The sequence below is a fragment of the Aquarana catesbeiana genome, linkage group LG11 (assembly GCF_042186555.1).
Source record: "Aquarana catesbeiana isolate 2022-GZ linkage group LG11, ASM4218655v1, whole genome shotgun sequence".
NCBI lineage: Eukaryota > Metazoa > Chordata > Amphibia > Anura > Ranidae > Aquarana > Aquarana catesbeiana.
The window spans coordinates 5,663,239-5,688,238 of record NC_133334.1 but is presented as its reverse complement, the minus strand read 5'-3'; the positions used below and the strand labels follow the sequence as shown (position 1 = coordinate 5,688,238).

At 49.4% G+C, this 25,000-nt stretch overlaps 1 protein-coding gene across 1 annotated transcript in view; it reads left to right on the top strand.

Annotated features, from left to right (window-relative positions):
* Window positions 1-25,000, top strand: part of LOC141111818 (proteasome subunit alpha type-1-like) — a 54,235-nt gene that overhangs the window by 16,592 nt on the left and 12,643 nt on the right. Inside the window, 2 exon segments of the mRNA XM_073603967.1 lie at window positions 22,309-22,353; window positions 24,757-24,858. Of these exon segments, the coding sequence (XP_073460068.1) occupies window positions 22,309-22,353; window positions 24,757-24,858 (147 nt within the window).

Sequence of the window (25,000 nt, the reverse complement as noted above, 5' to 3'; positions counted from 1 at the left end):
CTTTGTTCTTCGAGGACACCCAAGCTTTGGAGCAGTCTGCCTTGAGCCCAGCAACAGTCCATTCATACCAATGACCAGCAGTGATGAGCATGGTTGAGACTCTGTTCTTCATAGCCGCCAACCCCCTGAAGCAGTCAGACTGGAGCCCAGGGATTGGTAATTCATACGAACCATTGGTAAGCATGGGTGAGCCTTTGTTCTTCAAGGACACCCAAGCTTTGGAGCAGTCTGCCTTGAGCCCAGCAACAGTCCATTCATACCAATGACCAGCAGTGATGAGCATGGTTGAGACTCTGTTCTTCATAGCCGCCAAGCCCCTGAAGCAGTCAGACTGGAGCCCAGGGATTGGTAATTCATACGAACCATTGGTAAGCATGGGTGAGACTTTGTTCTTCAAGGACACCCAAGCTTTGGAGCAGTCTGCCTTGAGCCCAGCAAAAGTCCATTCATACCAATGACCAGCAGTGATAATCATGGATGAGACTCTGTGCTTTATGGCCACCAACCCTGTGAATAAGTCTGACTGGAGCCCAGGGACCATCCGTTCATATGAGCCGTTGATGTGTGAGACTCTGTTCTTCAAGGCCACCCAGCCTCTGGAGCAGTCAGCCTTGAGCCCAGCAACCGTCCATTCAATCCAATAACCAGCAGTGTTGAGCATGGATGAGACTCTGTTCTTCATGGCCACCCATCCCTTATAGCATTCTGCCTTGAGCCCAGCGACCGTCGATTCAATCCAATAACCAGCAGTGTTGAGCATGGATGAGACTCTGTTCTTCGTGGCCATCCATCCCTTATAGCATTCTGCCTTGAGCCCAGCGACCGTCCATTCAATCCAATAACCAGCAGTGTTGAGCATGGGTGAGACTCTGTTCTTCGTGGCCACCCATCCCTTATAGCATTCTGCCTTGAGCCCAGCGATCGTCCATTCAATCCAATAACCAGCAGCGTTGAGCATGGGTGAGACTCTGTTCTTCATGGCCATCCATCCCTTATAGCATACTTCCTTGAGCCCAGCGACCCTCCATTCATACCAATGACCAGCAGTGATAAGCACGGGTGAGACTCTGTTCTTCATGGCCACCAGCCCCCTGTAGCAGTCAGACTGGAGCCCAGGGATTGGTAATTCAATCCAATTACCAGCAATGCTAAGCATAGGTGGGACTTTGTTCTTCAAGGCCACCCATCCCTTATAGCATATTGCCTTGAGCCCAGCAACCATCCATTCATACCAATGACCAGCAGTGATAAGCATGGGTGAGACTCTGTTCTTCAAGGCCACCAAGTCCGTGAATAAGTCTGACTGGAGCACAGGGACCATCCGTTCATATGAACCATTGATAAGCATGGGTGAGACTCTGTGCTTCAAGGTCACCCAGCCTTTGGAGCAGTCTTCCTTGTGCCCAGCAACCGTCCATTCATACCAATGAACATCAGTGGTAAGCATGGGTGAGACTCCGTTCTTCAAGGTCCCCCAGCCTCTGGAGCAGTTTGCCTTGTGCCCAGCAACCCTCCATTTATACCAATGACCATCATTGGTAAGTATGGGTGAGACTCTGTTCTTCAAGGCCACCCACCCCTTGGAGCATCCTGCGACCGTCCATTCATACCAACGACCAGCAGTGATAAGAATGGGTGAGACTCTCTTCTTTAAGGCCATCCATCCTGGGTACCAGTCTGATGTGGGACCAGGGACTATCCGTTCATACCAATATGCGTCATTGCTAAGCTTGGGTGGGACTCTGATCTCTAAGCCCACCCAGCTCCTGAACCAGTCAGCATTAACAATGTCATCTACTAACAAAATAACATTCAGCTGGTGAATGAAATAGTAGCGGGATGTTCCTCCCGTGAAACGCATAGTGAGCGCGTAATCCATTATGAGGGTGCTTGTGAAAAGCATCACCTTCATGTCGTTTACAGGGGTCATCAGCTTCATAAGAAAGCTGGGGGGTTTGGGTGGAGGTTTCCCAATGGTTGTAGACCACTCCTTGATGTCCTGCATCACTTTCTCCAGGAATTCCGCTGTTTCCTGCTCCACCGTTTTCATAAACCCCTTAAACTCCTCTGTTTTGTGGTCCACCATCTCCATAATGTCTGATGTTTCCTTCTCTGCCCTCTTAATAAACTCTGCGGTTCTATTCTCCGCCTTCTCTATAAACTGGGCGGTCCTCTGTTCCGCCTTCTTCATAAATTCTGCCTCTTCCTTCTCCGCCTTCCCGATAAACTCCACAAAAGCGGCTTTTTTCTGCCGCAACTCCTCCATGAAGGCCGCCGTTTTATGCTCCGCCTTCTCCCTAATCTCCATATATTCCGCCGTTTTCTGCCGCACCTCCTCCATGATGTGCGCCGTTTCCTGACGCACCTCCTCCATAGTCTGTGTTGTTTTATCCTCCATCTTCTCCTGATACGCCGCAGCTTCTCGCTGCACCTCCTCCAGAATCTCCACAATATCTGCAGTTTCCTGCTTCACAATCTGCATAATCTCCGCTGTTTCCACCTCCACCTCCTCCATAATCCGCGCAGCTTTGTGCTCCGCTTCCTGAATAAAAATCGCCGTTTCCAGCGACACTTTCTGCATGAATTCCGCCGTCTCCCGCTCCACCCTCTGCAGAAAGTCAGCAAATTCCTCCTTCCTGTCATGGACCCTTCCTACATACAGCAGGAAGTCCACAAACACCACCACCACCAGCAGCAGTAAGATCTTATACCGCAGCCTCATTTTTGGTAACAGTTTTTGAAAACCGCTATAAAAATAACGATAGTCAGAAATAACTGTCACTTTTTTAACGATCTCTGATAATCAGTAGATAGAAATCCGCACTCGATACCAATTCCTGGTGATCAAATGTGATTCAAAACAAAGCAATCAACAGCAACTCCCTCTAGAAACAACTGTCTCTGCTGAGAGTCAAAGTCAACTGACACTTCTGTCTGGCTTGCACAGCTGTTTAACTGCCAGGGAGGTCATGTGACCTGTGATGTCATAGAGTGCTGTGCACATGTCTGTACATGTGACCTGTGATGTCAGTGTGCTGTGCACATGTCTGTACATGTGACTTCCTTATAAGGAAATCCCATAGAGCTCAATACTAAACATATTGAGATATGTGGAAGGTTTCCTATTGGATGGAATCGATATTATAAGATCATTTATTTAACAAAAATAAAAGGGTCTCATCAGACAGAATATATTATTATTATTATTATTATTATTATTAGATCAAATCAGAGAAATCTGACATTTGAAAGTGATTTTGTTAAGAAGATTGTGAGAGGGATAACTGTCACTTTGGGGAGGTGGTGTGGGAGGAGTCTATGGGGGGAGTGGTCGTTATTTTTATTTAATCACATGCCGACCGGGCCATAGACGGCCACAGCGCGGTCGGCTTATCCCGGGAGGGCGGCCATGGAAGTCCTCCTAGAATGCCGAGAACTTCCGTGACCGCCGGGTCCAGAGGACACAACGCATCACGGTGAACGGCCGCCATGTGATCGCTCCATCAAATGACAGAGCGATCACATGTCAACAAACCCTCCCTCCCCTCTGTGTGCCGATCAGTACAGAGGGGGAGGAGCGGGGAGGAGAGGGGGAGGAGCGGGGAGGAGAGGGGGAGGAGCGGGGAGGAGAGGGGGAGGAGCGGATGGTAGCGGCGGTGTGGTCTTCATCTGTAGTGCTCACAACGCTGCTCTATAACAAATACAGTCACCTCCATCCATCCCAACCATCCCATCCATCCCATCCATCCCTCCATCCATCCCATCCCTCCATCCCTCCATCCATCCATCCCATCCCTCCATCCCATCCCTCCATCCCATCCCTCCACCCATCCCATCCATCCCTCCATCCATCCCTCCATCCCATCCCTCCCATCCCTCCATCCATCCCATCCCTCCCATCCCTCCATCCATCCCATCCCTCCATCCATCCATCCATCCCATCCCTCCATCCATCCCATCCCTCCATCCATCCCATCCCTCCATCCATCCCATCCCTCCATCCATCCCATCCCTCCATCCCATCCCTCCATCCATCCCATCCCTCCATCCCATCCCTCCATCCATCCCTCCATCCATCCCATCCCTCCATCCATCCATCCATCCCATCCCTCCATCCATCCATCCCATCCCTCCATCCCATCCCTCCATCCATCCCTCCATCCATCCCATCCCTCCATCCATCCCATCCCTCCATCCCATCCCTCCATCCATCCCTCCATCCATCCCATCCCTCCATCCATCCATCCATCCATCCCATCCCTCCATCCATCCCATCCCTCCATCCCATCCCTCCATCCATCCCTCCATCCATCCCATCCCTCCATCCATCCATCCCATCCCTCCATCCATCCATCCATCCCATCCCTCCATCCATCCATCCCATCCCTCCATCCATCCCTCCATCCCTCCATCCATCCCTCCATCCCTCCATCCATCCATCCATCCCTCCATCCATCCATCCCATCCATCCCATCCATCCCTCCATCCCATCCCTCCATCCCATCCCTCCCTCCATCCATCCATCCATCCATCCATCCATCTCATCCCTCCATCCATCTCATCCCTCCATCCATCCCATCCCTCCATCCATCCCATCCCTCCATCCATCCCATCCCTCCATCCATCCCATCCCTCCATCCCTCCATCCATCTCATCCCTCCATCCATCCCATCCCTCCATCCCTCCATCCATCCATCCCTCCATCCATCCATCCCTCCATCTATCCATCCCATTCCTCCATCCATCCATCCCTCCATCCATCCCTCCATCCATCCCTCCATCCATCCATCCATCCATCCATCCCTCCATCCATCCATCCCTCCATCCATCCCTCCATCCATCCATCCATCCCTCCATCCATCCCTCCATCCATCCATCCCTCCATCCCTCCATCCATCCCTCCATCCATCCCTCCATCCATCCCTCCATCCATCCATCCCTCCATCCATCCATCCATCCATCCATCCATCCATCTATCCATCCATCCCTCCATCCATCTATCCATCCATCCATCCTTCCCTCCATCCATCCATCCATCCATCCATCCATCCATCCATCCCTCCATCCATCCATCTATCCATCCCTCCATCCATCCCTCCATCTATCCATCCATCCATCCTTCCCTCCATCCATCCTTCCCATCCATCCATCCCATCCATCCATCCCTCCATCCCATCCCTCCATCCCATCCATCCATCCCATCCCTCCATCCCATCCATCCCTCCATCTATCCATCCCTCCATCCATCCATCCCATCCATCCATCCCATCCCTCCATCCATCCATCCCATCCATCCATCCCATCCCTCCATCTATCCATCCCTCCATCTATCCATCCCTCCATCTATCCATCCTTCCCTCCATCTATCCATCCCTCCATCCCATCCATCCATCCCTCCATCTATCCATCCATCCCTCCATCCCATCCATCCATCCCATCCCCCATCCATCCCTCCATCCATCCATCCCATCCCTCCATCCATCCCATCCATCCATCCATCCCTCCATCCATCCATCCATAGTATAATACTCTGCAATACTCTGCAACACCCCACAATACTCTGCAATACTCTGCAATACCCCACAATACTCTGCAATACCCCGCAATACCCCACAATACTCTGCAATACCCCACAATACTCTGCAATACCCCACAATACTCTGCAATACCCCGCAATACTCTGCAATACCCCACAATACTCTGTACTACTCTGCAATACCCCGCAATACTCTGCAATACCCCGCAATACTCTGCAACACCCCACAATACTCTGCAATACCCCACAGTACTCTGCAATACTCTGCAATACCCCACAATACTCTGCAACACCCCACAATACTCTGCAATACTCTGCAATACCCCACAATACTCTGCAACACCCCACAATACTCTGCAATACCCCACAATACTCTGCAACACCCCACAATACTCTGCAATACCCCACAATACTCTGCAATACCCCGCAATACTCTGCAATACCCCACAATACTCTGCAATACCCCACAATACTCTGCAATACCCCGCAATACTCTGCAACACCCCACAATACTCTGCAATACCCCACAGTACTCTGCAATACCCCCACAATACTCTGCAATACTCTGCAATACCCCACAATACTCTGCAATACCCCGCAATACTCTGCAATACCCCACAGTACTCTGCAATACCCCACAATACTCTGCAATACCCCGCAATACTCTGCAACACCCCACAATACTCTGCAATACCCCACAATACTCTGCAATACCCCCACAATACTCTGCAATACTCTGCAATACCCCACAATACTCTGCAATACCCCGCAATACTCTGCAATACCCCACAGTACTCTGCAATACCCCACAGTACTCTGCAATACCCCACAATACTCTGCAATACCCCACAATACTCTGCAATACCCCACAATACTCTGCAATACTCTGCAATACCCCGCAATACTCTGCAATACCCCACAATACTCTGCAATACTCTGCAATACCCCACAATACTCTGCAATACCCCGCAATACTCTGCAACACCCCACAATACTCTGCAATACCCCACAATACTCTGCAACACCCCACAATACTCTGCAACACCCCACAGTACTCTGCAATACCCCACAATACTCTGCAACACCCCACAATACTCTGCAATACCCCACAGTACTCTGCAATACCCCCACAATACTCTGCAATACTCTGCAATACCCCACAATACTCTGCAATACCCCGCAATACTCTGCAATACCCCACAGTACTCTGCAATACCCCACAATACTCTGCAATACCCCGCAATACTCTGCAACACCCCACAATACTCTGCAATACCCCACAATACTCTGCAATACCCCCACAATACTCTGCAATACTCTGCAATACCCCGCAATACTCTGCAATACCCCACAGTACTCTGCAATACCCCACAGTACTCTGCAATACCCCGCAATACTCTGCAACACCCCACAATACTCTGCAATACCCCACAATACTCTGCAATACCCCCACAATACTCTGCAATACTCTGCAATACCCCACAATACTCTGCAATACCCCACAATACTCTGCAATACCCCACAATACTCTGCAACACCCCACAATACTCTGCAATACTCTGCAATACCCCACAATACTCTGCAACACCCCACAATACTCTGCAATACCCCACAATACTCTGCAACACCCCACAATACTCTGTACTACTCCGCAACACCCCACAATACTCTGCAATACCCCACAATACTCTGCAATACCCCGCAATACTCTGCAATACCCCGCAATACTCTGCAATACCCCGCAATACTCTGCAATACCCCACAATACTCTGTACTACTCTGCAATACCCCGCAATACTCTGCAACACCCCACAATACTCTGCAATACCCCACAGTACTCTGCAATACCCCCACAATACTCTGCAATACTCTGCAATACCCCACAATACTCTGCAATACCCCGCAATACTCTGCAATACCCCACAGTACTCTGCAATACCCCACAATACTCTGCAATACCCCGCAATACTCTGCAACACCCCACAATACTCTGCAATACCCCACAATACTCTGCAATACCCCCACAATACTCTGCAATACTCTGCAATACCCCACAATACTCTGCAACACCCCACAGTACTCTGCAATACCCCACAATACTCTGCAACACCCCACAATACTCTGCAATACCCCACAATACTCTGCAATACCCCCACAATACTCTGCAATACTCTGCAACACCCCACAATACTCTGCAACACCCCACAATACTCTGCAATACCCCACAATACTCTGCAATACCCCACAATACTCTGCAATACTCTGCAATACCCCACAGTACTCTGCAACACCCCACAGTACTCTGCAATACCCCACAATACTCTGCAACACCCCACAATACTCTGCAATACCCCACAATACTCTGCAACACCCCACAATACTCTGTACTACTCCGCAACACCCCGCAATACTCTGCAATACCCCACAATACTCTGCAATACCCCGCAATACTCTGCAATACCCCACAATACTCTGTACTACTCTGCAATACCCCGCAATACTCTGCAATACCCCGCAATACTCTGCAACACCCCACAATACTCTGCAATACCCCACAGTACTCTGCAATACCCCCACAGTACTCTGCAATACCCCGCAATACTCTGCAATACCCCACAGTACTCTGCAATACCCCACAATACTCTGCAATACCCCACAATACTCTGCAACACCCCACAATACTCTGCAATACCCCACAATACTCTGCAATACCCCCACAATACTCTGCAATACTCTGCAATACCCCACAATACTCTGCAATACCCCACAATACTCTGCAATACCCCACAATACTCTGCAACACCCCACAGTACTCTGCAATACCCCACAATACTCTGCAACACCCCACAATACTCTGTAATACCCCACAATACTCTGCAATACCCCCACAATACTCTGCAATACTCTGCAACACCCCACAATACTCTGCAATACCCCACAATACTCTGCAATACCCCACAATACTCTGCAATACTCTGTAATACCCCACAATACTCTGCAATACCCCCACAATACTCTGCAATACTCTGCAACACCCCACAGTACTCTGCAATACCCCACAATACTCTGCAACACCCCACAATACTCTGCAATACCCCACAATACTCTGCAATACCCCGCAATACTCTGCAACACCCCACAATACTCTGCAACACCCCACAATACTCTGCAACACCCCACAATACTCTGCAATACCCCCACAATACTCTGCAATACCCCCACAATACCCCACAATACTCTGCAATACCCCGCAATACTCTGCAACACCCCACAATACTCTGCAACACCCCACAATACTCTGCAATACCCGCAATACTCTGCAACACCCCGCAATACTCTGCAATACCCCACAATACTCTGCAACACCCCGCAATACTCTGCAATACCCCACAATACTCTGCAACACCCCGCAATACTCTGCAATACCCCACAATACTCTGCAATACCCCACAATACTCTGCAACACCCCACAATACTCTGCAACACCCCACAGTACTCTGCAATACCCCACAATACTCTGCAATACCCCGCAATACTCTGCAACACCCCACAATACTCTGCAATACCCCACAATACTCTGCAATACTCTGCAATACCCCACAATACTCTGCAATACCCCGCAATACTCTGCAACACCCCACAATACTCTGCAACACCCCGCAATACTCTGCAATACCCCACAATACTCTGCAACACCCCGCAATACTCTGCAATACCCCACAATACTTTGCAACACCCCGCAATACTCTGCAATACCCCACAATACTCTGCAATACCCCACAATACTCTGCAACACCCCACAATACTCTGCAACACCCCACAGTACTCTGCAATACCCCACAATACTCTGCAATACCCCGCAATACTCTGCAACACCCCACAATACTCTGCAATACCCCACAATACTCTGCAATACTCTGCAATACCCCACAATACTCTGCAATACCCCGCAATACTCTGCAACACCCCACAATACTCTGCAATACCCCACAATACTCTGCAACACCCCACAATACTCTGCAACACCCCACAGTACTCTGCAATACCCCACAGTACTCTGCAATACCCCACAATACTCTGCAATACCCCGCAATACTCTGCAACACCCCACAATACTCTGCAATACCCCACAATACTCTGCAATACTCTGCAATACCCCACAATACTCTGCAATACCCCGCAATACTCTGCAACACCCCACAATACTCTGCAATACCCCACAATACTCTGCAACACCCCGCAATACTCTGCAATACCCCACAATACTCTGCAATACCCCACAGTACTCTGCAACACCCCACAGTACTCTGCAACACCCCACAGTACTCTGCAACACCCCGCAATACTCTGCAATACCCCGCAATACTCTGTACTACTCCGCAACACCCCGCAATACTCTGCAACACCCCACAATACTCTGCAATACTCTGCAATACCCCACAATACTCTGCAATACCCCACAATACTCTGTACTACTCCGCAACACCCCGCAATACTCTGCAATACCCCGCAATACTCTGCAACACCCCACAATACTCTGCAACACCCCACAATACTCTGCAATACCCCACAATACTCTGCAATACCCCGCAATACTCTGCAATACCCCACAATACTCTGCAATACCCCACAATACTCTGCAACACCCCACAATACTCTGCAACACCCCGCAATACTCTGCAACACCCCACAGTACTCTGCAACACCCCCCAATACTCTGCAATACTCTGCAATACCCTGCAATACTCTGTACTACTCCGCAACACCCCGCAATACTCTGCAACACCCCGCAATACTCTGCAACACCCCGCAATACTCTGCAACACCCCACAATACTCTGCAACACCCCGCAATACTCTGCAACACCCCACAATACTCTGCAATACCCCACAATACTCTGCAATACCCCACAATACTCTGCAATACCCCACAATACTCTGCAACACCCCATGGTACTCTGCAACACCCCGCAATACTCTGCAATACTCTGTACTACTCCGCAACACCCCGCAATACTCTGCAATACCCCACAGTACTCTGCAATACCTCGCAATACTCTGCAATACCCCACAATACTCTGCAACACCCCACAATACTCTGCAATACCCCACAATACTCTGTACTACTCCGCAACACCCCGCAATACTCTGCAATACCCCGCAATACTCTGCAATACCCCACAATACTCTGCAATACCCCACAATACTCTGCAATACCCCGCAATACTCTGCAATACCCCGCAATACTCTGCAACACCCCACAATACTCTGCAACACCCCGCAATACTCTGCAACACCCCGCAATACTCTGCAATACCCCACAATACTCTGCAATACCCCGCAATACTCTGCAATACCCCGCAATACTCTGCAATACCCCGCAATACTCTGCAATACCCCGCAATACTCTGCAATACCCCACAGTACTCTGCAATACCCCACAGTACTCTGCAATACCCCACAGTACTCTGCAATACCCCGCAATACTCTGCAATACCCCACAATACTCTGCAATACCCCACAATACTCTGCAATACCCCCACAATACTCTGCAATACTCTGCAATACCCCACAATACTCTGCAATACCCCGCAATACTCTGCAATACCCCGCAATACTCTGCAATACCCCGCAATACTCTGCAATACCCCGCAATACCCCACAATACTCTGCAACACCCCACAGTACTCTGCAACACCCCGCAATACTCTGCAATACTCTGCAACACCCCGCAATACTCTGCAACACCCCACAATACTCTGCAACACCCCACAATACTCTGTCATACTCTGCAATACCCCGCCATACCCAGCCATGCCCGGCCATATTCAGCTGTACTCGCCCTCTGTATGTGGCCAGGCTGTGGAAGTCTCACACATGTGGTATCGCCGTACTCAGGAGGAGGAGGAGAATCTATTTTGGGGTGTCATTTTTGCTATGTACATGCTATGTGGTAGAAATATTGTATAAATGGACAACTTTGTGTTTAAAAAAAAAAAAGTGTTTTAACCACTTCCCGCCCGCCGACTGTCATACAACGTCCTTGACTTTGTGGGGAGATATCTGAATGATGGGTGCAGCTACAGGCATCATTCAGATATCAGCTTTTTCAGCCGACGATTCCCTACACCATAAGTATGATCATAGCAGCTGTTCCACTGCTTGATCGTTCTTATTGGAGGCGAGAGGGGACCTCCCCCCCTTCCCGCCGCCCTCCGGTGCTTCTACCGACTCACCGCTACGATCGAAGCCAGGATCGTTTTTTTATTTTAGGCTTCCCAGCCTAGAGGTGAGATGTGGAGTCTTATTGACCCCACATCTCACTGTAAAGAGGACCTGTCATGCCATATTCCTATTACAAGGGATGTTTACATTCCTTGTAATAGGAATAAAAGTGATCAAAAAAAATGTTTGGGGGAAAAAAGTGTCAAACTAAAATAAATAAAGTAAAATGAACAATAAAAAAAAAAAATAAATTTTTAAAGCGCCCCTGTCCCTTTGTGCTCGCATGCAGAAGCGAATGCACACGTAAGTCCCGCCCACATATAAAAACGGTGTTCAAACCACACATGTGAGGTATCGCTGCGATCGGTAGAGCGAGAGCAATAATTTTGGCCCTAGACCTCCTCTGTAACTGAAAACACGTAACCAGTAAAAAATGTTAAAGCGTCGCCTATGGGGATTTTTAAGTAGCAAAGTTTGGCGCCATTCCACGAGCGTGTGCGATTTTGAAGGGTGACATGTTTGGTATCTATTTACTCGGAGTAACTTCATCTTTCACATTATGCAAAAACATTGGGCTAACTTTACTGTTTTTGTTTTTTTTTTTAAAGCACAAAACTGTTTTTTTTTTTTTTTTTTTTTTTACAAAAAAAAGCGTTCAAAAAATTGCTGCGCGAATACCGTGCAAGATAAAAAGTTGCAACAACCGCCATTGTATTCTCTAGGGTCTTTGCTAAAAAAAACATATATAATGTTTTGGGGTTCTATGTAATTTTCTAGCAAATAAATGATGATTTTTACATGTAGGAGAGAAATGTCAGAATTGGCCTGGGTGCTCCAGAACGCCTGAAGGTGCTCCCTGCATGTTGGGCCTCTGTATGTGGCCACGCTGTGTAAAAGTCTCACACATGTGGTATCGCCGTACTCGGGAGTAATAGCAGAATGTGTTTTGGGGTGTAATTTGTGGTATGCATATGCGGTGTGTGAGAAATAACCTGATAATATGACATTTTTGTGGAAAAAAAAAAAAAGAAAAAAAAAATCTTGATTTTGCAAAGAATCGTGGGAAAAAATGACAACTTCAAAAAACTCACCATGCATCTTTCTAAATACCTTGGAATGTCTTCTTTCCAAAAAGGGGTCATTTGGGGGGTATTTGTACTTTTCTGGCATGTTAGGGTCTCAAGAAATTAGATAGGCCGTCAGTACTTCAGGTGTGATCAATTTTCAGATATTGGCACCATAGCTTTTGGACTCTATAACTTTCACAAAGACTAAATAATATACACCGATTTGTACTTCTTTTTACCAAAGATATGTAGCGGTATAAATTGTGGCCAAAATTTACGAAGAAAAATTACTAAATTTGCTAAATTTTATAACAGAAACAAAGAAAATTTCATTTTTTTTACCGAATTTTCAGTCTTTTTTTCTTTTATAGCGCAAAAAATAAAAAACCCATCGGTGATTAAATACCACCAAAAGAAAGCTCTATTTGTGTGAAAAAAAGGACAAAAATTTCATATAGATACAGTGTTGCATGACTGAGTAATTGTCATTCAAAATGTGAGAGCACCGAAAGCTGAAAATTGGTCTGGTTAGGAAGGGGGTTTAAGTGCCCAGTGGTTAAAACACTCAAATATTCAAATCATTACAATCTTACATAATAAAACAAGCAATCTGATTGGCTCAAAATTGATAAACAAGGAATCTAGACTAGGAATTGTATTTTCTACTTAGAAATGCGGATGAAATGTCTCCACTTCCCATTCACTATTCACAACTGAAATCTGTGTCTAGTCCTGGAACATGGACTGTAGGGGTGGTGTCTTGTCGATTAGTGCCTCCCGTCGAATAATGCATCCACTACGTCACACCAGCTGATTCCCCTATCAGCTGGCATGACGTAAGACTGCACATGCGCAGGTCGTCGGATGTGGACCACATGTAGTGCATCGTCTCCCCTACAAGTGTGCCAAGTTTGGTGTTCCTAACCCCAACAGCCGAGGAAATATCAACCCCCCAAGTTAACCGAGTTTCCCATAGACTCCAATGTTAAATGTGCGGTTTCTACCGGTTGACTTTTTAGGGTGCTACCTGCCCGCCAAACGTTCCCTGGACCCCAAACTTGGCCAGTGAGTACCTGAAGAGCATCCCCACAGCCTCCCGGTGTCTGTGTATTTTTAAGACCCATAGAACCGGAGAACGCCGTGCACGTCTTTGCCGGTGTTTTGTGAGGGGTCCACTGGTCCTCGAAAGTGGATGCCATTCTGTAGAAAAGGCCTGAAATATTCAAATGAGACCGACCGGAGCCTTCCCCGGTGAACCGGGTCCGAGCTACACCGTTTCAAAGTGCCATTTTCCGGTAACCGGAGGGTTCCGGTTGGGGTACTGGGCCCCGGTTCGGTGTGGGGGTACCCATAGAGTGTCTCTACATCACCCCCAAGCTTTGTAATTTTGTAACCCATGGTCAGGGAGCACCGGTACCGTGAAGACGGTCAACATTGTGGCCCCGGTAAATCCCCGGTAAAAGGTCCCCGAACCTCCACATTTTTATGAGGTGTAGCTGTGATATCTGGGAAAAAGGGGTGCAAGTTTGATGTCGCTAGCCCATTTGGTCGTCGAATGGTTGAGCGATAAGTGAAATCCGTCACAATTTTGCCTGGTTTCCCCATAGACTCCCATGTTAAGTGAGGGGCCTACTTTGGGGAGTCGGTACCGGCCTTCCTTCGGATCCCTGGACCCAAAATTTCTTACACGTATAGCCATGGGCCCCCCCTACAAGTGTGCCTAATTTGGTGGGATTTGACCCAGTGGGTCCCCAGAAACCAGAGCTCAAATTTGCCAATTTTTTCCCCCAGGCAGAAAAATGAAGCGAGTGGCCCACTTTGGGGATTGGGTACCGGCTGCCCTTTGGTTCTCTGGACCTGAAATTTTTTCCACCTGCAGTCATGGGTCTTCCCTATAAGTGTGCCAAGTTTGGTGGGTTTTCATGGAGCGGATCCCCGGATACCGGAGCTCAAAATATCTCCCGAGCCTCTCCTACACTCCTACACTGTTTTCTCTTCCTGTCAGCGGAAAAATGAAGCAAGCGGCTCACTTTCGGGAGTCGGTACCGGCTGCCCTTCGGTTCTCTGGACCCGAAATTTTTTCCACAGGCAGCCAGCGGTGTTCCCTAAAAGTGTGCCAAGTTTGGTGGGTTTTCACCAAGTGGGTCCCCGGGAATCGGAGCTCAAAGTATCTCCTCTAGCCTGTCCTACACTGTGCCTCTCCACTGTGTTCTGTGACTCCCGTCGGAAAATGCATCCAACGAACTGCGCATGTGCAGTTGATACACCAAGCCAGCTGATCGGGAAATCAGCTGGCGTGACGTCATGCACTGCACATGCGCAGTACGTAGGAGGCATTATTCGATAGGAGGCACTCATCGACACAACAGGGGTCCTCTTCTTCTCCCAGTATGGAGGACGGAGATTTCCCTATTCCCAGTGACATGGACTCTATACTGGGCTCCAAACATCAACCAAATGGGACGTTTTCTGCAACTTTCCAACGTCTGACTTGTAATTCAAAGAGAAATCCGAGTCACGTGTTGTTACCATGGCAACCAATCGCCTACTCCAACTGTCGTTGGCCAGTTCAAACTGTCTTTGAGAATAACTGACATTATTACTCTTTAACCCTTTCACTGCCCTCCACTTTTCGGCCTCATGCACTCGGGACGTTAAAATAACCTTATAAAATAACGCCGCTAGCTTTGCAGAGAGTTTTTCAACTTCTTTCAACGTTTTCGCAATAGCGCTTATTAGCGTTTGTTCTTAAAAAAAATAATTTTTTTTTTTTTTTTTAATTTTTTTTTCAATAGATCAAAAATGTTAAAAGCTGGTGAGCGACGTTTTTGAGCGTTTCTGGACGTTTATCAGCGTTCGAGCATTTTTACAGCTGAAAAACATCTCTCAGAACCCACAATTTTTAGTTTTTTATTTTTTTACTGCCCAAAACTGCTGAGAACAGCCTGTGTGTGCAATGGACACATAGGAGAACATGATAAAAAACGCAGATCGCCGCCATTTACTAGTAAAAATAAAAAAAAAATACATAAAAATGCCATAAATCTATCCCCTATTTTGTAGACGCTATAACTTTTGCGCAAACCAATCAATATATGCTTAGTTATAGCGTCTGCAAAATATTCTTCTACATGTTTTTGGTAATAAAAAAAAAAAAAATCGCAATAAGCGTGTATTGATTGGTTTGCGCAAAAGTTAGTGTCTACAAAATAGGGGTTTGATTTATAGCATTTTTAATATTATTATTATTATATATTTTTTTTTTTCTAGTAATGACGGTGATCTGCGATTTTTATCATGATTGCTTTTATTACCAAAAATATGTAGAATACGTATCGGCGTAAACTGAGAAAAAATTTTGCTTCTTTTAAAAAATGGGGATATTTATTAGAGCAAAAAGTACAAAATATTGTTTTTGTTTTTTTTTTTTTTCAGAATTGTCGCTCTTTTTTTTTTTTTGTTTATAGCGCAAAAAATAAAAACCGCAGAGGCGATCAAATACCACCAAAAGAAAGTTCTATTTTGTGGGGAAAAAAAGGACGTCAATGTTTGTTTGGGTACAGTGTCGCACGACCGCGCAATTGTCAGTTAAATCGGCGCAGTGCCGAATCACAAAAAAATGCTCTGGTGATTGAGCAGCCAAATCTTCCGAGGCTGAAGCCGTTCATCTAATTAGCAAGTTTTTGTTTTCATTTTTTGGACCGGCAATTCGAGTTTTACTTGGAGGTCTGTCCATGAATACAGTTTGAACCCATTAGGGGTGGATTGGTTCAGGTGAACAAGTATTATACTCTTATCTTTATTAAACAATGTAACTATGTGGGTTACAAATGATGAACGTGAATGACAATCTGTATTGTTAATTAAAACTTGCAATAAAAATTTATTGCTAAAAAAAGAAAAAGACAAAGGTAAGAAAGGAGAAGTATCATAATGCGGAAACGATCGTATGCAGGATGAATAGGCAAACCACTAAGACCTCTTTCACACTGAAGGCATTTTTCAGACGCTAAAAATGGCAACTGAAAAACGCCTCCCCCCCCCCCCCCCCAATGTGAGAGCCTGTGTGCTTCCACACGGGGGCGCTGTGCTGGCGGGACGTTAAACTCCTGTACGGAGGGAGCACCCAGCCAGATGTTGGGGGCCATGTCCCATCTCAGAATGCTTTGGCACAAGCTGTCTCTCCAATATTCCCTCTCCTCTCCAATATTCCCTCTCCTCTCCAATATTCCCCTCTCCTCTCCAATATTCCCCTCTCCTCTCCAATATTCCCCTCTCCTCTCCAATATGCCCCTCTCCTCTCCAATATGCCCCTCTCCTCTCCAATATTCTCCTCTCCAATATTCCCCTCTCCTCTCCAATATTCCCCTCTCCTCTCCAATATTCCCCTCTCCTCTCCAATATGCCCTCTCCTCTCCAATATTCCCCTCTCCTCTCCAATATTCCCTCTCCTCTCCAATATGCCCCTCTCCTCTCCAATATTCCCCTCTCCTCTCCAATATTCCCCTCTCCTCTCCAATATTCCCTCTCCTCTCCAATATTCCCCTCTCCTCTCCAATATTCCCTCTCCAATATGCCCCTCTCCTCTCCAATATGCCCCTCTCCTCTCCAATATGCCCCTCTCCTCTCCAATATTCTCCTCTCCAATATTCCCCTCTCCTCTCCAATATTCCCTCTCCTCTCCAATATGCCCCTCTCCTCTCCAATATTCCCCTCTCCTCTCCAATATTCCCTCTCCTCTCCAATATTCCCCTCTCCTCTCCAATATTCCCTCTCCAATATGCCCCTCTCCTCTCCAATATGCCCCTCTCCTCTCCAATATGCCCCTCTCCTCTCCAATATTCTCCTCTCCAATATTCCCTCTCCTCTCCAATATGCCCCTCTCCTCTCCAATATTCCCCTCTCCTCTCCAATATTCCCTCTCCTCTCCAATATTCCCCTCTCCTCTCCAATATTCCCCTCTCCTCGAAAAACTCATTACTGCCCCCCTTCATGTGTCACCCCCAGATGTCCGCTGGTCTCCCCTCCTCCTCCTATGTCCTCTCCTTGGATGGAATCCGTCCCACTTTGTCCATTTGGTAGATCTGAGGTCTTGTAAATTATTTCCATTTACCCAATTACAGGATAAATTTACCTCGCCGAGTCTTCTACAGATCCCTCCAGATCCCTCCCACTCCCACCCACAATCCCCCCCCCGTCTTCTACAGATCCCTCCCACTCCCTCCAGATCCCTCCCACTCCCACCCACAATCCCCCCCCCCCCGTCTTCTACAGATCCCTCCAGATCCCTCCCACTCCCTACAGATCCCTCCCACTCCCACCCACAATCTTCACCCCCCGTCTTCTACAGATCCCTCCCACTCCCACCCACAATCTTCACCCCCCGTCTTCTACAGATCCCTACAGATCCCTCCCACTCCCACCCACAATCTTCACCCCCCCGTCTTCTACAGATCCCTCCCACTCCCTCCAGATCCCTCCCACTCCCACCCACAATCCCCCCCCCGTCTTCTACAGATCCCTCCAGATCCCTCCCACTCCCTACAGATCCCTCCCACTCCCACCCACAATCTTCACCCCCCCCGTCTTCTACAGATCCCTCCCACTCCCACCCACAATCTTCACCCCCCGTCTTCTACAGATCCCTACAGATCCCTCCCACTCCCACCCACAATCTTCACCCCCCCCGTCTTCTACAGATCCCTCCCACTCCCTCCAGATCCCTCCCACTCCCACCCACAATCCCCCCCCCGTCTTCTACAGATCCCTCCAGATCCCTCCCACTCCCTACAGATCCCTCCCACCCACAATCTCCCCCCCCCCCCGTCTTCTACAGATCCCTCCAGATCCCTCCCACTCCCTACAGATCCCTCCCACTCCCACCCACAATCTCCCCCCCCCCGTCTTCTACAGATCCCTACAGATCCCTCATTGTGCCCAGAACTCCCACCCACAATCTTCACCCCCCGTCTTCTACAGATCCCTCCCACTCCCACCCACAATCTCCCCCCCCCGTCTTCTACAGATCCCTCCCACCCACAATCTCCCCCCCCCCCCCGTCTTCTACAGATCCCTACAGATCCCTCATTGTGCCCAGAACTCCCACCCACAATCTTCACCCCCCGTCTTCTACAGATCCCTACAGATCCCTCCCACTCCCTACAGATCCCTCCCACTCCCACCCACAATCTTCACCCCCCGTCTTCTACAGATCCCTACAGATCCCTCCCAGTCCCACCCACAATCTTCACCCCCCCGTCTTCTACAGATCCCTCCCACTCCCACCCACAATCTTCACCCCCTGTCTTCTACAGATCCCTCCCACTCCCTACAGATCCCTCCCACTCCCACCCACAATCTTCACCCCCTGTCTTCTATTGGGGGAATCTCTCTGGAGGGCGGAGCAGGGAAGGGCCGTGATTCCTGATCTCTATAAACTGCTGAATTCCTTCTCCATCCAAACTCAAGGTAAACATTGTTACATGAGGTGCGGGGGAGGGGGGGGGGGGTTGGGAGATGAGATTTCAGCAGATTATTTGGTCCCCGGCTGCTAAAAATCTCCCTGTGCCCCCTTTATCCCCCTCAGATCCGCTCTATAGCCGAATGACGGGCACAGCGCCGACCTACCTTCCCGGGAGGATGTCAATAGACGTGACCCCGCCCCTTTCCACGCCCCCCGCCTGCCCCACGCTGTGATCACTGAGCCAATGAGACTCGGGTGATCGGAGTAAGGGGTGGATCCCCGCCCCTGACCATGTGATCAGCTGTCAGCCAATGACGTGATTTACACAGAAGATCGGTAATCGTTTTTTTTTTTTTTTTTTTCTCCTCACACTCATAGCGAGGAAAATATAAAACCGATCAACGGCCTCTGTGTAAGAGACATCGATCCCGAAGAGGAAGATGCACAGCCGTCTCATCTGTGCCCAACAGTGCCCAACAGTGCCAGCAATCTGTGCCCAACAGTGCCACCTACCAGTGCATAACAGTGCCAGCAATCTGTGCCCAACAGTGCCACCTACCAGTGCATAACAGTGCCAGCAATCTGTGCCCAACAGTGCCACCTACCAGTGCATAACAGTGCCAGCAATCTGTGCCCAACAGTGCCACCTACCAGTGCATAACAGTGCCAGCAATCAATACCCACCAGTGCTGCCAATCAGTGCGTCATCAGTGCCGCCTGCCAGTGCCCATAGTGCATAACAGTGCCAGCAATCGGTGCCACCTATCAATGCCCACTTGTGGTGCCAGTCAGTGCGTCATCAGTGCCGATCAGCATTTATTGTTGGTTGGTTGGGGATCAAATACTTATTTTACTCACTGAACTGCAACTCCATTTATAACATTTGTATCGTGTGGATTTTCTGATTTTTGGTTGATATTCTGTTTCTATCATATTTATATATATATATATATATATATATATATACCCCGAGAGAATCCGTATACAATGTAACAATGAACGGGGGATGGGCTCTATAAATATATATTCAGGTGGAAGGATAAGTATACAATGTAACAATGTGAGGGGGCGGACTCTCCATGGATGGAGACTTTATAGGAAATGTGTGCGGGAAACTTTCCATATATGAAGGGTGGGGGAGGGGGGACCCCTATTGCTGGGTGTACCCTGTATACTGGAGACACATGGGCTGGATATACGGTGTATACAGGACTGGTGATGACATCATTCCAGGAAGTAGCGTCTCTTCTCTCTGACTTTCACTTTTACTTTGCGAGTCTCTATGGATCTCAGGGATTGTTTCTGCCATCTCATGTCTGTTCAGTGCGGGACTTTCCTCCCCTCCTCCCCTCCCCCCCCTCCTCCCCTCCCCCTCCTCCCCTCCCCCCCTCCTCCCCCCCTCCTCCTCCCCTCCCCCTCCTCTCCCCCTCCTCTTGTCTGATCTTCTTATCATTATCCACACACAATAGAAGGTTCTCATTGAATTTTACTGATTTCTTATAAAGTTCTTCAGGTGAGAGAAAAATCTCCAGAGAGTGAAGAGTCTGAGTACACCCGGGGGAGGGTACAGATTCTACATCCCCCCCCCCCCCATTTAATGACATCAGGGGGGGCTTCATATACCACCCCCACCCCCCCCCATGGGACTATCAGGTTCCCACCCCCTCCTTCCCCATTCCAGGGGGGGATCAGGAATCTGATTGAGGCTGCTTCCTCTGAGTGGTCTTTTCTCCACCCCCTCCTGTAGTTTTCTGTGGTGGGTGGAGCCTGCTGGCCCCTCCCACAGCTCTGCTCTCTTAGTGCAAGATGACTGGTCTTGTCTCCACCCACTCCTGTAGTTTTCTGTAGTGGGTGGATCCTGGTGGGCACCTCCCACAGCTCTGCTCTCTCCTTGTGCAGGGTGACCGGTCTTGTCTCCGCCCACTCCTGTAGTTTTCTGTAGTGGGTGGAGCCTGCTGGCTCCTCCCACAGCTCTGCTGTTGTGCAGGGTGACTGGTCTTGTCTCTGCCCCCTCCTGTCATTTTTCTGTAGTGGGTGGAGCCTGCCGGCTCCTCCTACAGCTCTGCTCTTGTGCAGGATGACTGGTCTTGTCTCTGCCCCCTGTAGTGGGTGGAGCCTGCTGGCCCCTCCCACAGCTCTGTTCTCACCAAGACTGTGTACAGCACAATGATGATGTCACTTTTACAAGGTATCAGAATGTTTTCTTTGTGAGTTTTGTTGGGTATATATGGGAGGTGATCAACTAGAAATCTGTGCCAGTGGAGGGAATCGTCCCGATTAGTAAATATATTGGAACATAAGGTAGGTAGTAGGATTTTAAATACCCCTCCAGTGATCACACAAGTACACTTATGTAAGAAAAAATATGTACAAAATATTTATTTTAATAATAAAATATGTTCTATTGTCCTACTGATACCAGCAAAGCATTGTCCACTACAAACCTGTACAGCTGTTTGAGGAACAAGGGTCAACGTATTTCGTGGAAATGATTGCTTCTTCAGGACCTCACAAGTCTTTTCTAAGAACAAAATATAAATATGAATATCATTTGCAAAACATGAAAAATAATGACATTTATTTATAATAATCATTGGGTGAGGTGAAAAGAAACAAAATCCCTCTCCCCAAGGAGAGACACCCCAAGACTCCCCAAGCCGGCTGACAATGTGAATATATTAGGGGGTGTCCGCAATATGTGGAAAAAATAAGATGTTTTTTTTTCTCAATATAATTGTTGTGTAAACAAATAAACATCCAAAATGAACGTGGTGAGGTGATGATGTAACAGCTGTATAATATGTGCTCTACAGAAATATATAAAGTAATACTTTTACAAGGTGATATCTGGGTTTGCGGAGCGTTTCCTGCACACAGAGCATTTATATCCTGAGGAATGGAAGTAATGATTGGTTATCATGTAGATGGTGTCGGGGGAGGGGAGGCGGGTTCGGTATTCTCTGCAGATGATTTTTCTTACATTGATGAGATCTGATGACTTTGTTTTTTCTTTTTCAGTTTCGCAATCAGTATGATAACGACGTGACGGTCTGGAGCCCCCAGGTAAGCTCCGCCTTTTGTTTGAACACATTTTATGTATCACACAATTCTCTCCTCCTGAGGTCCGCTCCGCCCCAAACATGATCCGTCCCCCCGGAGACGGCACAGACGCCTTGTGATCCTTCAGCATCAAAGCCGGCGGCACATTCAGATAAAAGCCGACGCTGCAGATTCATTCCACAGCTGCACCGGAGACAACGGCCTCCTTGTGTGTCTGTCATGAGGTGCCCGGGAGATCAGAGAGATAGACATGTCACACCCCTCCATCATCGGGGGGGAGGGTCACACCCCTCCATCATCGGGGGGAGGGTCACACCCCTCCATCATCGGGGGGGAGGGTCACACCCCTCCATCATCGGGGTGGAGAGTCACACCCCTCCATCATCGGGGGGGAGAGTCGCACCCCTCCATCATCGGGAGGGTCACACCCCTCCATCATCGGGGGGAGGGTCACACCCCTCCATCATCAGGGGGAGGGTCACACCCCTCCATCATCGGGGGGAGGGTCACACCCCTCCATCATCGGGAGGGTCACACCCCTCCATCATCGGGGGGGAGAGTCACACCCCTCCATCATCGGGAGGGTCACACCCCCCCCATCATCGGGGGGGGGGGGAGGGTCACACCCCCCCATCATCGGGGGGGGGGGAGGGTCACACCCCTCCATCATCGGGGGGGAGGGTCACACCCCTCCATCATCGGGGGGGAGGGTCACACCCCTCCATCATCGGGGGGGAGGGTCACACCCCTCCATCATCGGGAAAGGGTCACTCCCCTCCATCATCGGGGAAGGGTCACACCCCCCCATCATCGGGGAAGGGTCACACCCCTCCATCATCGGGGGGGAGGGTCACACCCCTCCATCATCGGGGGGAGGGTCACACCCCTCCATCATCGGGGGGAGGGTCACACCCCCCCATCATCGGGGAAGGGTCACACCCCCCCATCATCGGGGAAGGGTCACACCCCTCCATCATCGGGGGGGAGGGTCACACCCCTCCATCATCGGGGAAGGGGTCACACCCCCCCATCATCGGGGAAGGGTCACACCCCCCCATCATCGGGGAAGGGTCACACCCCTCCATCATCGGGGGGGAGGGTCACACCCCTCCATCATCGGGGGGAGGGTCACACCCCTCCATCATCGGGGGGAGGGTCACACCCCTCCATCATCGGGGGGGAGGGTCACACCCCTCCATCATCGGGGGGAAGGGTCACACCCCTCCATCATCGGGGAAGGGTCACACCCCTCCATCATCGGGAGGAGGGTCACACCCCTCCACCATCGGGAAAGGGTCATACCCCTCCACCATCGGGAAAGGGTCACACCCCTCCACCATCGGGAAAGGGTCACACCCCTCCATCATCGGGGAAGGGTCACACCCCCCCATCATCGGGAGGAGGGTCACACCCCTCCATCATCGGGGGGAGGGTCACACCCCCTCCATCATCGGGGGGAGGGTCACACCCCCCCATCATCGGGGGGAGGGTCACACCCCCCCATCATCGGGAGGAGGGTCACACCCCTCCATCATCGGGGGGGAGGGTCACAACCCTCCATCATCGGGGAAGGGTCACTGACCTTCTAATAGAATTATATGGAGGAGCGATAGAACACATAGATCTGTTGTGATTGAACACCCCCATCCCAGTGTGCAACCTCGCTGAGCCTGGAGGTGGACTGGAAATGGGAGGGATTTAGGCAGTGGCAGTTGTGGGGCCTGGAAGGGGGGGGGGGGGGTTGGCACTGGTAGGGAGGTGAGCTGGAAGGGGAGGACTTTAGGCAGTGGCAGTTGAGAGGTCCTGGAAGGGGAGGGGTTTAGGCACTGGTAGGGAGGTGGGCTGGGAGGGGTTTAGACAGTGGCAGTTGTGGGGCCTGGAAGGGTTTTTTTTTTTGTCACTGGTAGGGTGGTGGACTGGAAGGGGAGGGGTTTAAGCAGTGGCAGTTGAGAGGTCCTGGAAGGGGAGGGGTTTAGGCACTGGTAGGGTGGTTGGCTGGAAGGGGAGGGGGACACGTTTAGGTGGTATACAAGACGGGGAGCAGAGAGATCCTCAGCAGTAGTACGCTCATCTCGCGTGAGTGGGCTGCAGGCTGCACAGGGTCCTGTAATAGTGAACAGAACTGTCACTGTCTACCTGTACACTGTGGCAGGGCCGTGCAAATCTCAAGACAGGCTGAACAGAATTTTAAATGCTTTTACAGGTAGAACAGTTCACATTTTTCTATCCAGCTGTTGCCCCAGATAATAAGATTTCATGCTCCTTATATAAAAATTGGGAGGCTGGAATTGTTACATTCAGTTTCAAAAAATGAATATTCTATAAAATGTGTTTTTAATACCCCGCCCCCTGATGGGTGCCCCTCCCCCGTATGATGAGATGTTCTGATTGTTGTCTCCTCTCCAGGGCCGGATCCATCAGATCGAGTATGCGATGGAAGCGGTGAAGCAAGGCTCCGCCACGGTGGGGCTGAAGTCCAAGACTCACGCCGTCCTCGTAGCTTTAAAGGTCAGTTTATTCATCATCACAGAGACAGGTTCTATTTAATCTGGTGCAATAACCTTCCCATAGGGGGCGCTTCACACACTGCTGGATAATCAGAAACATCACACAGTTGCTGTCAGTGAAATAAATAAAAAGTGCGAAGCAT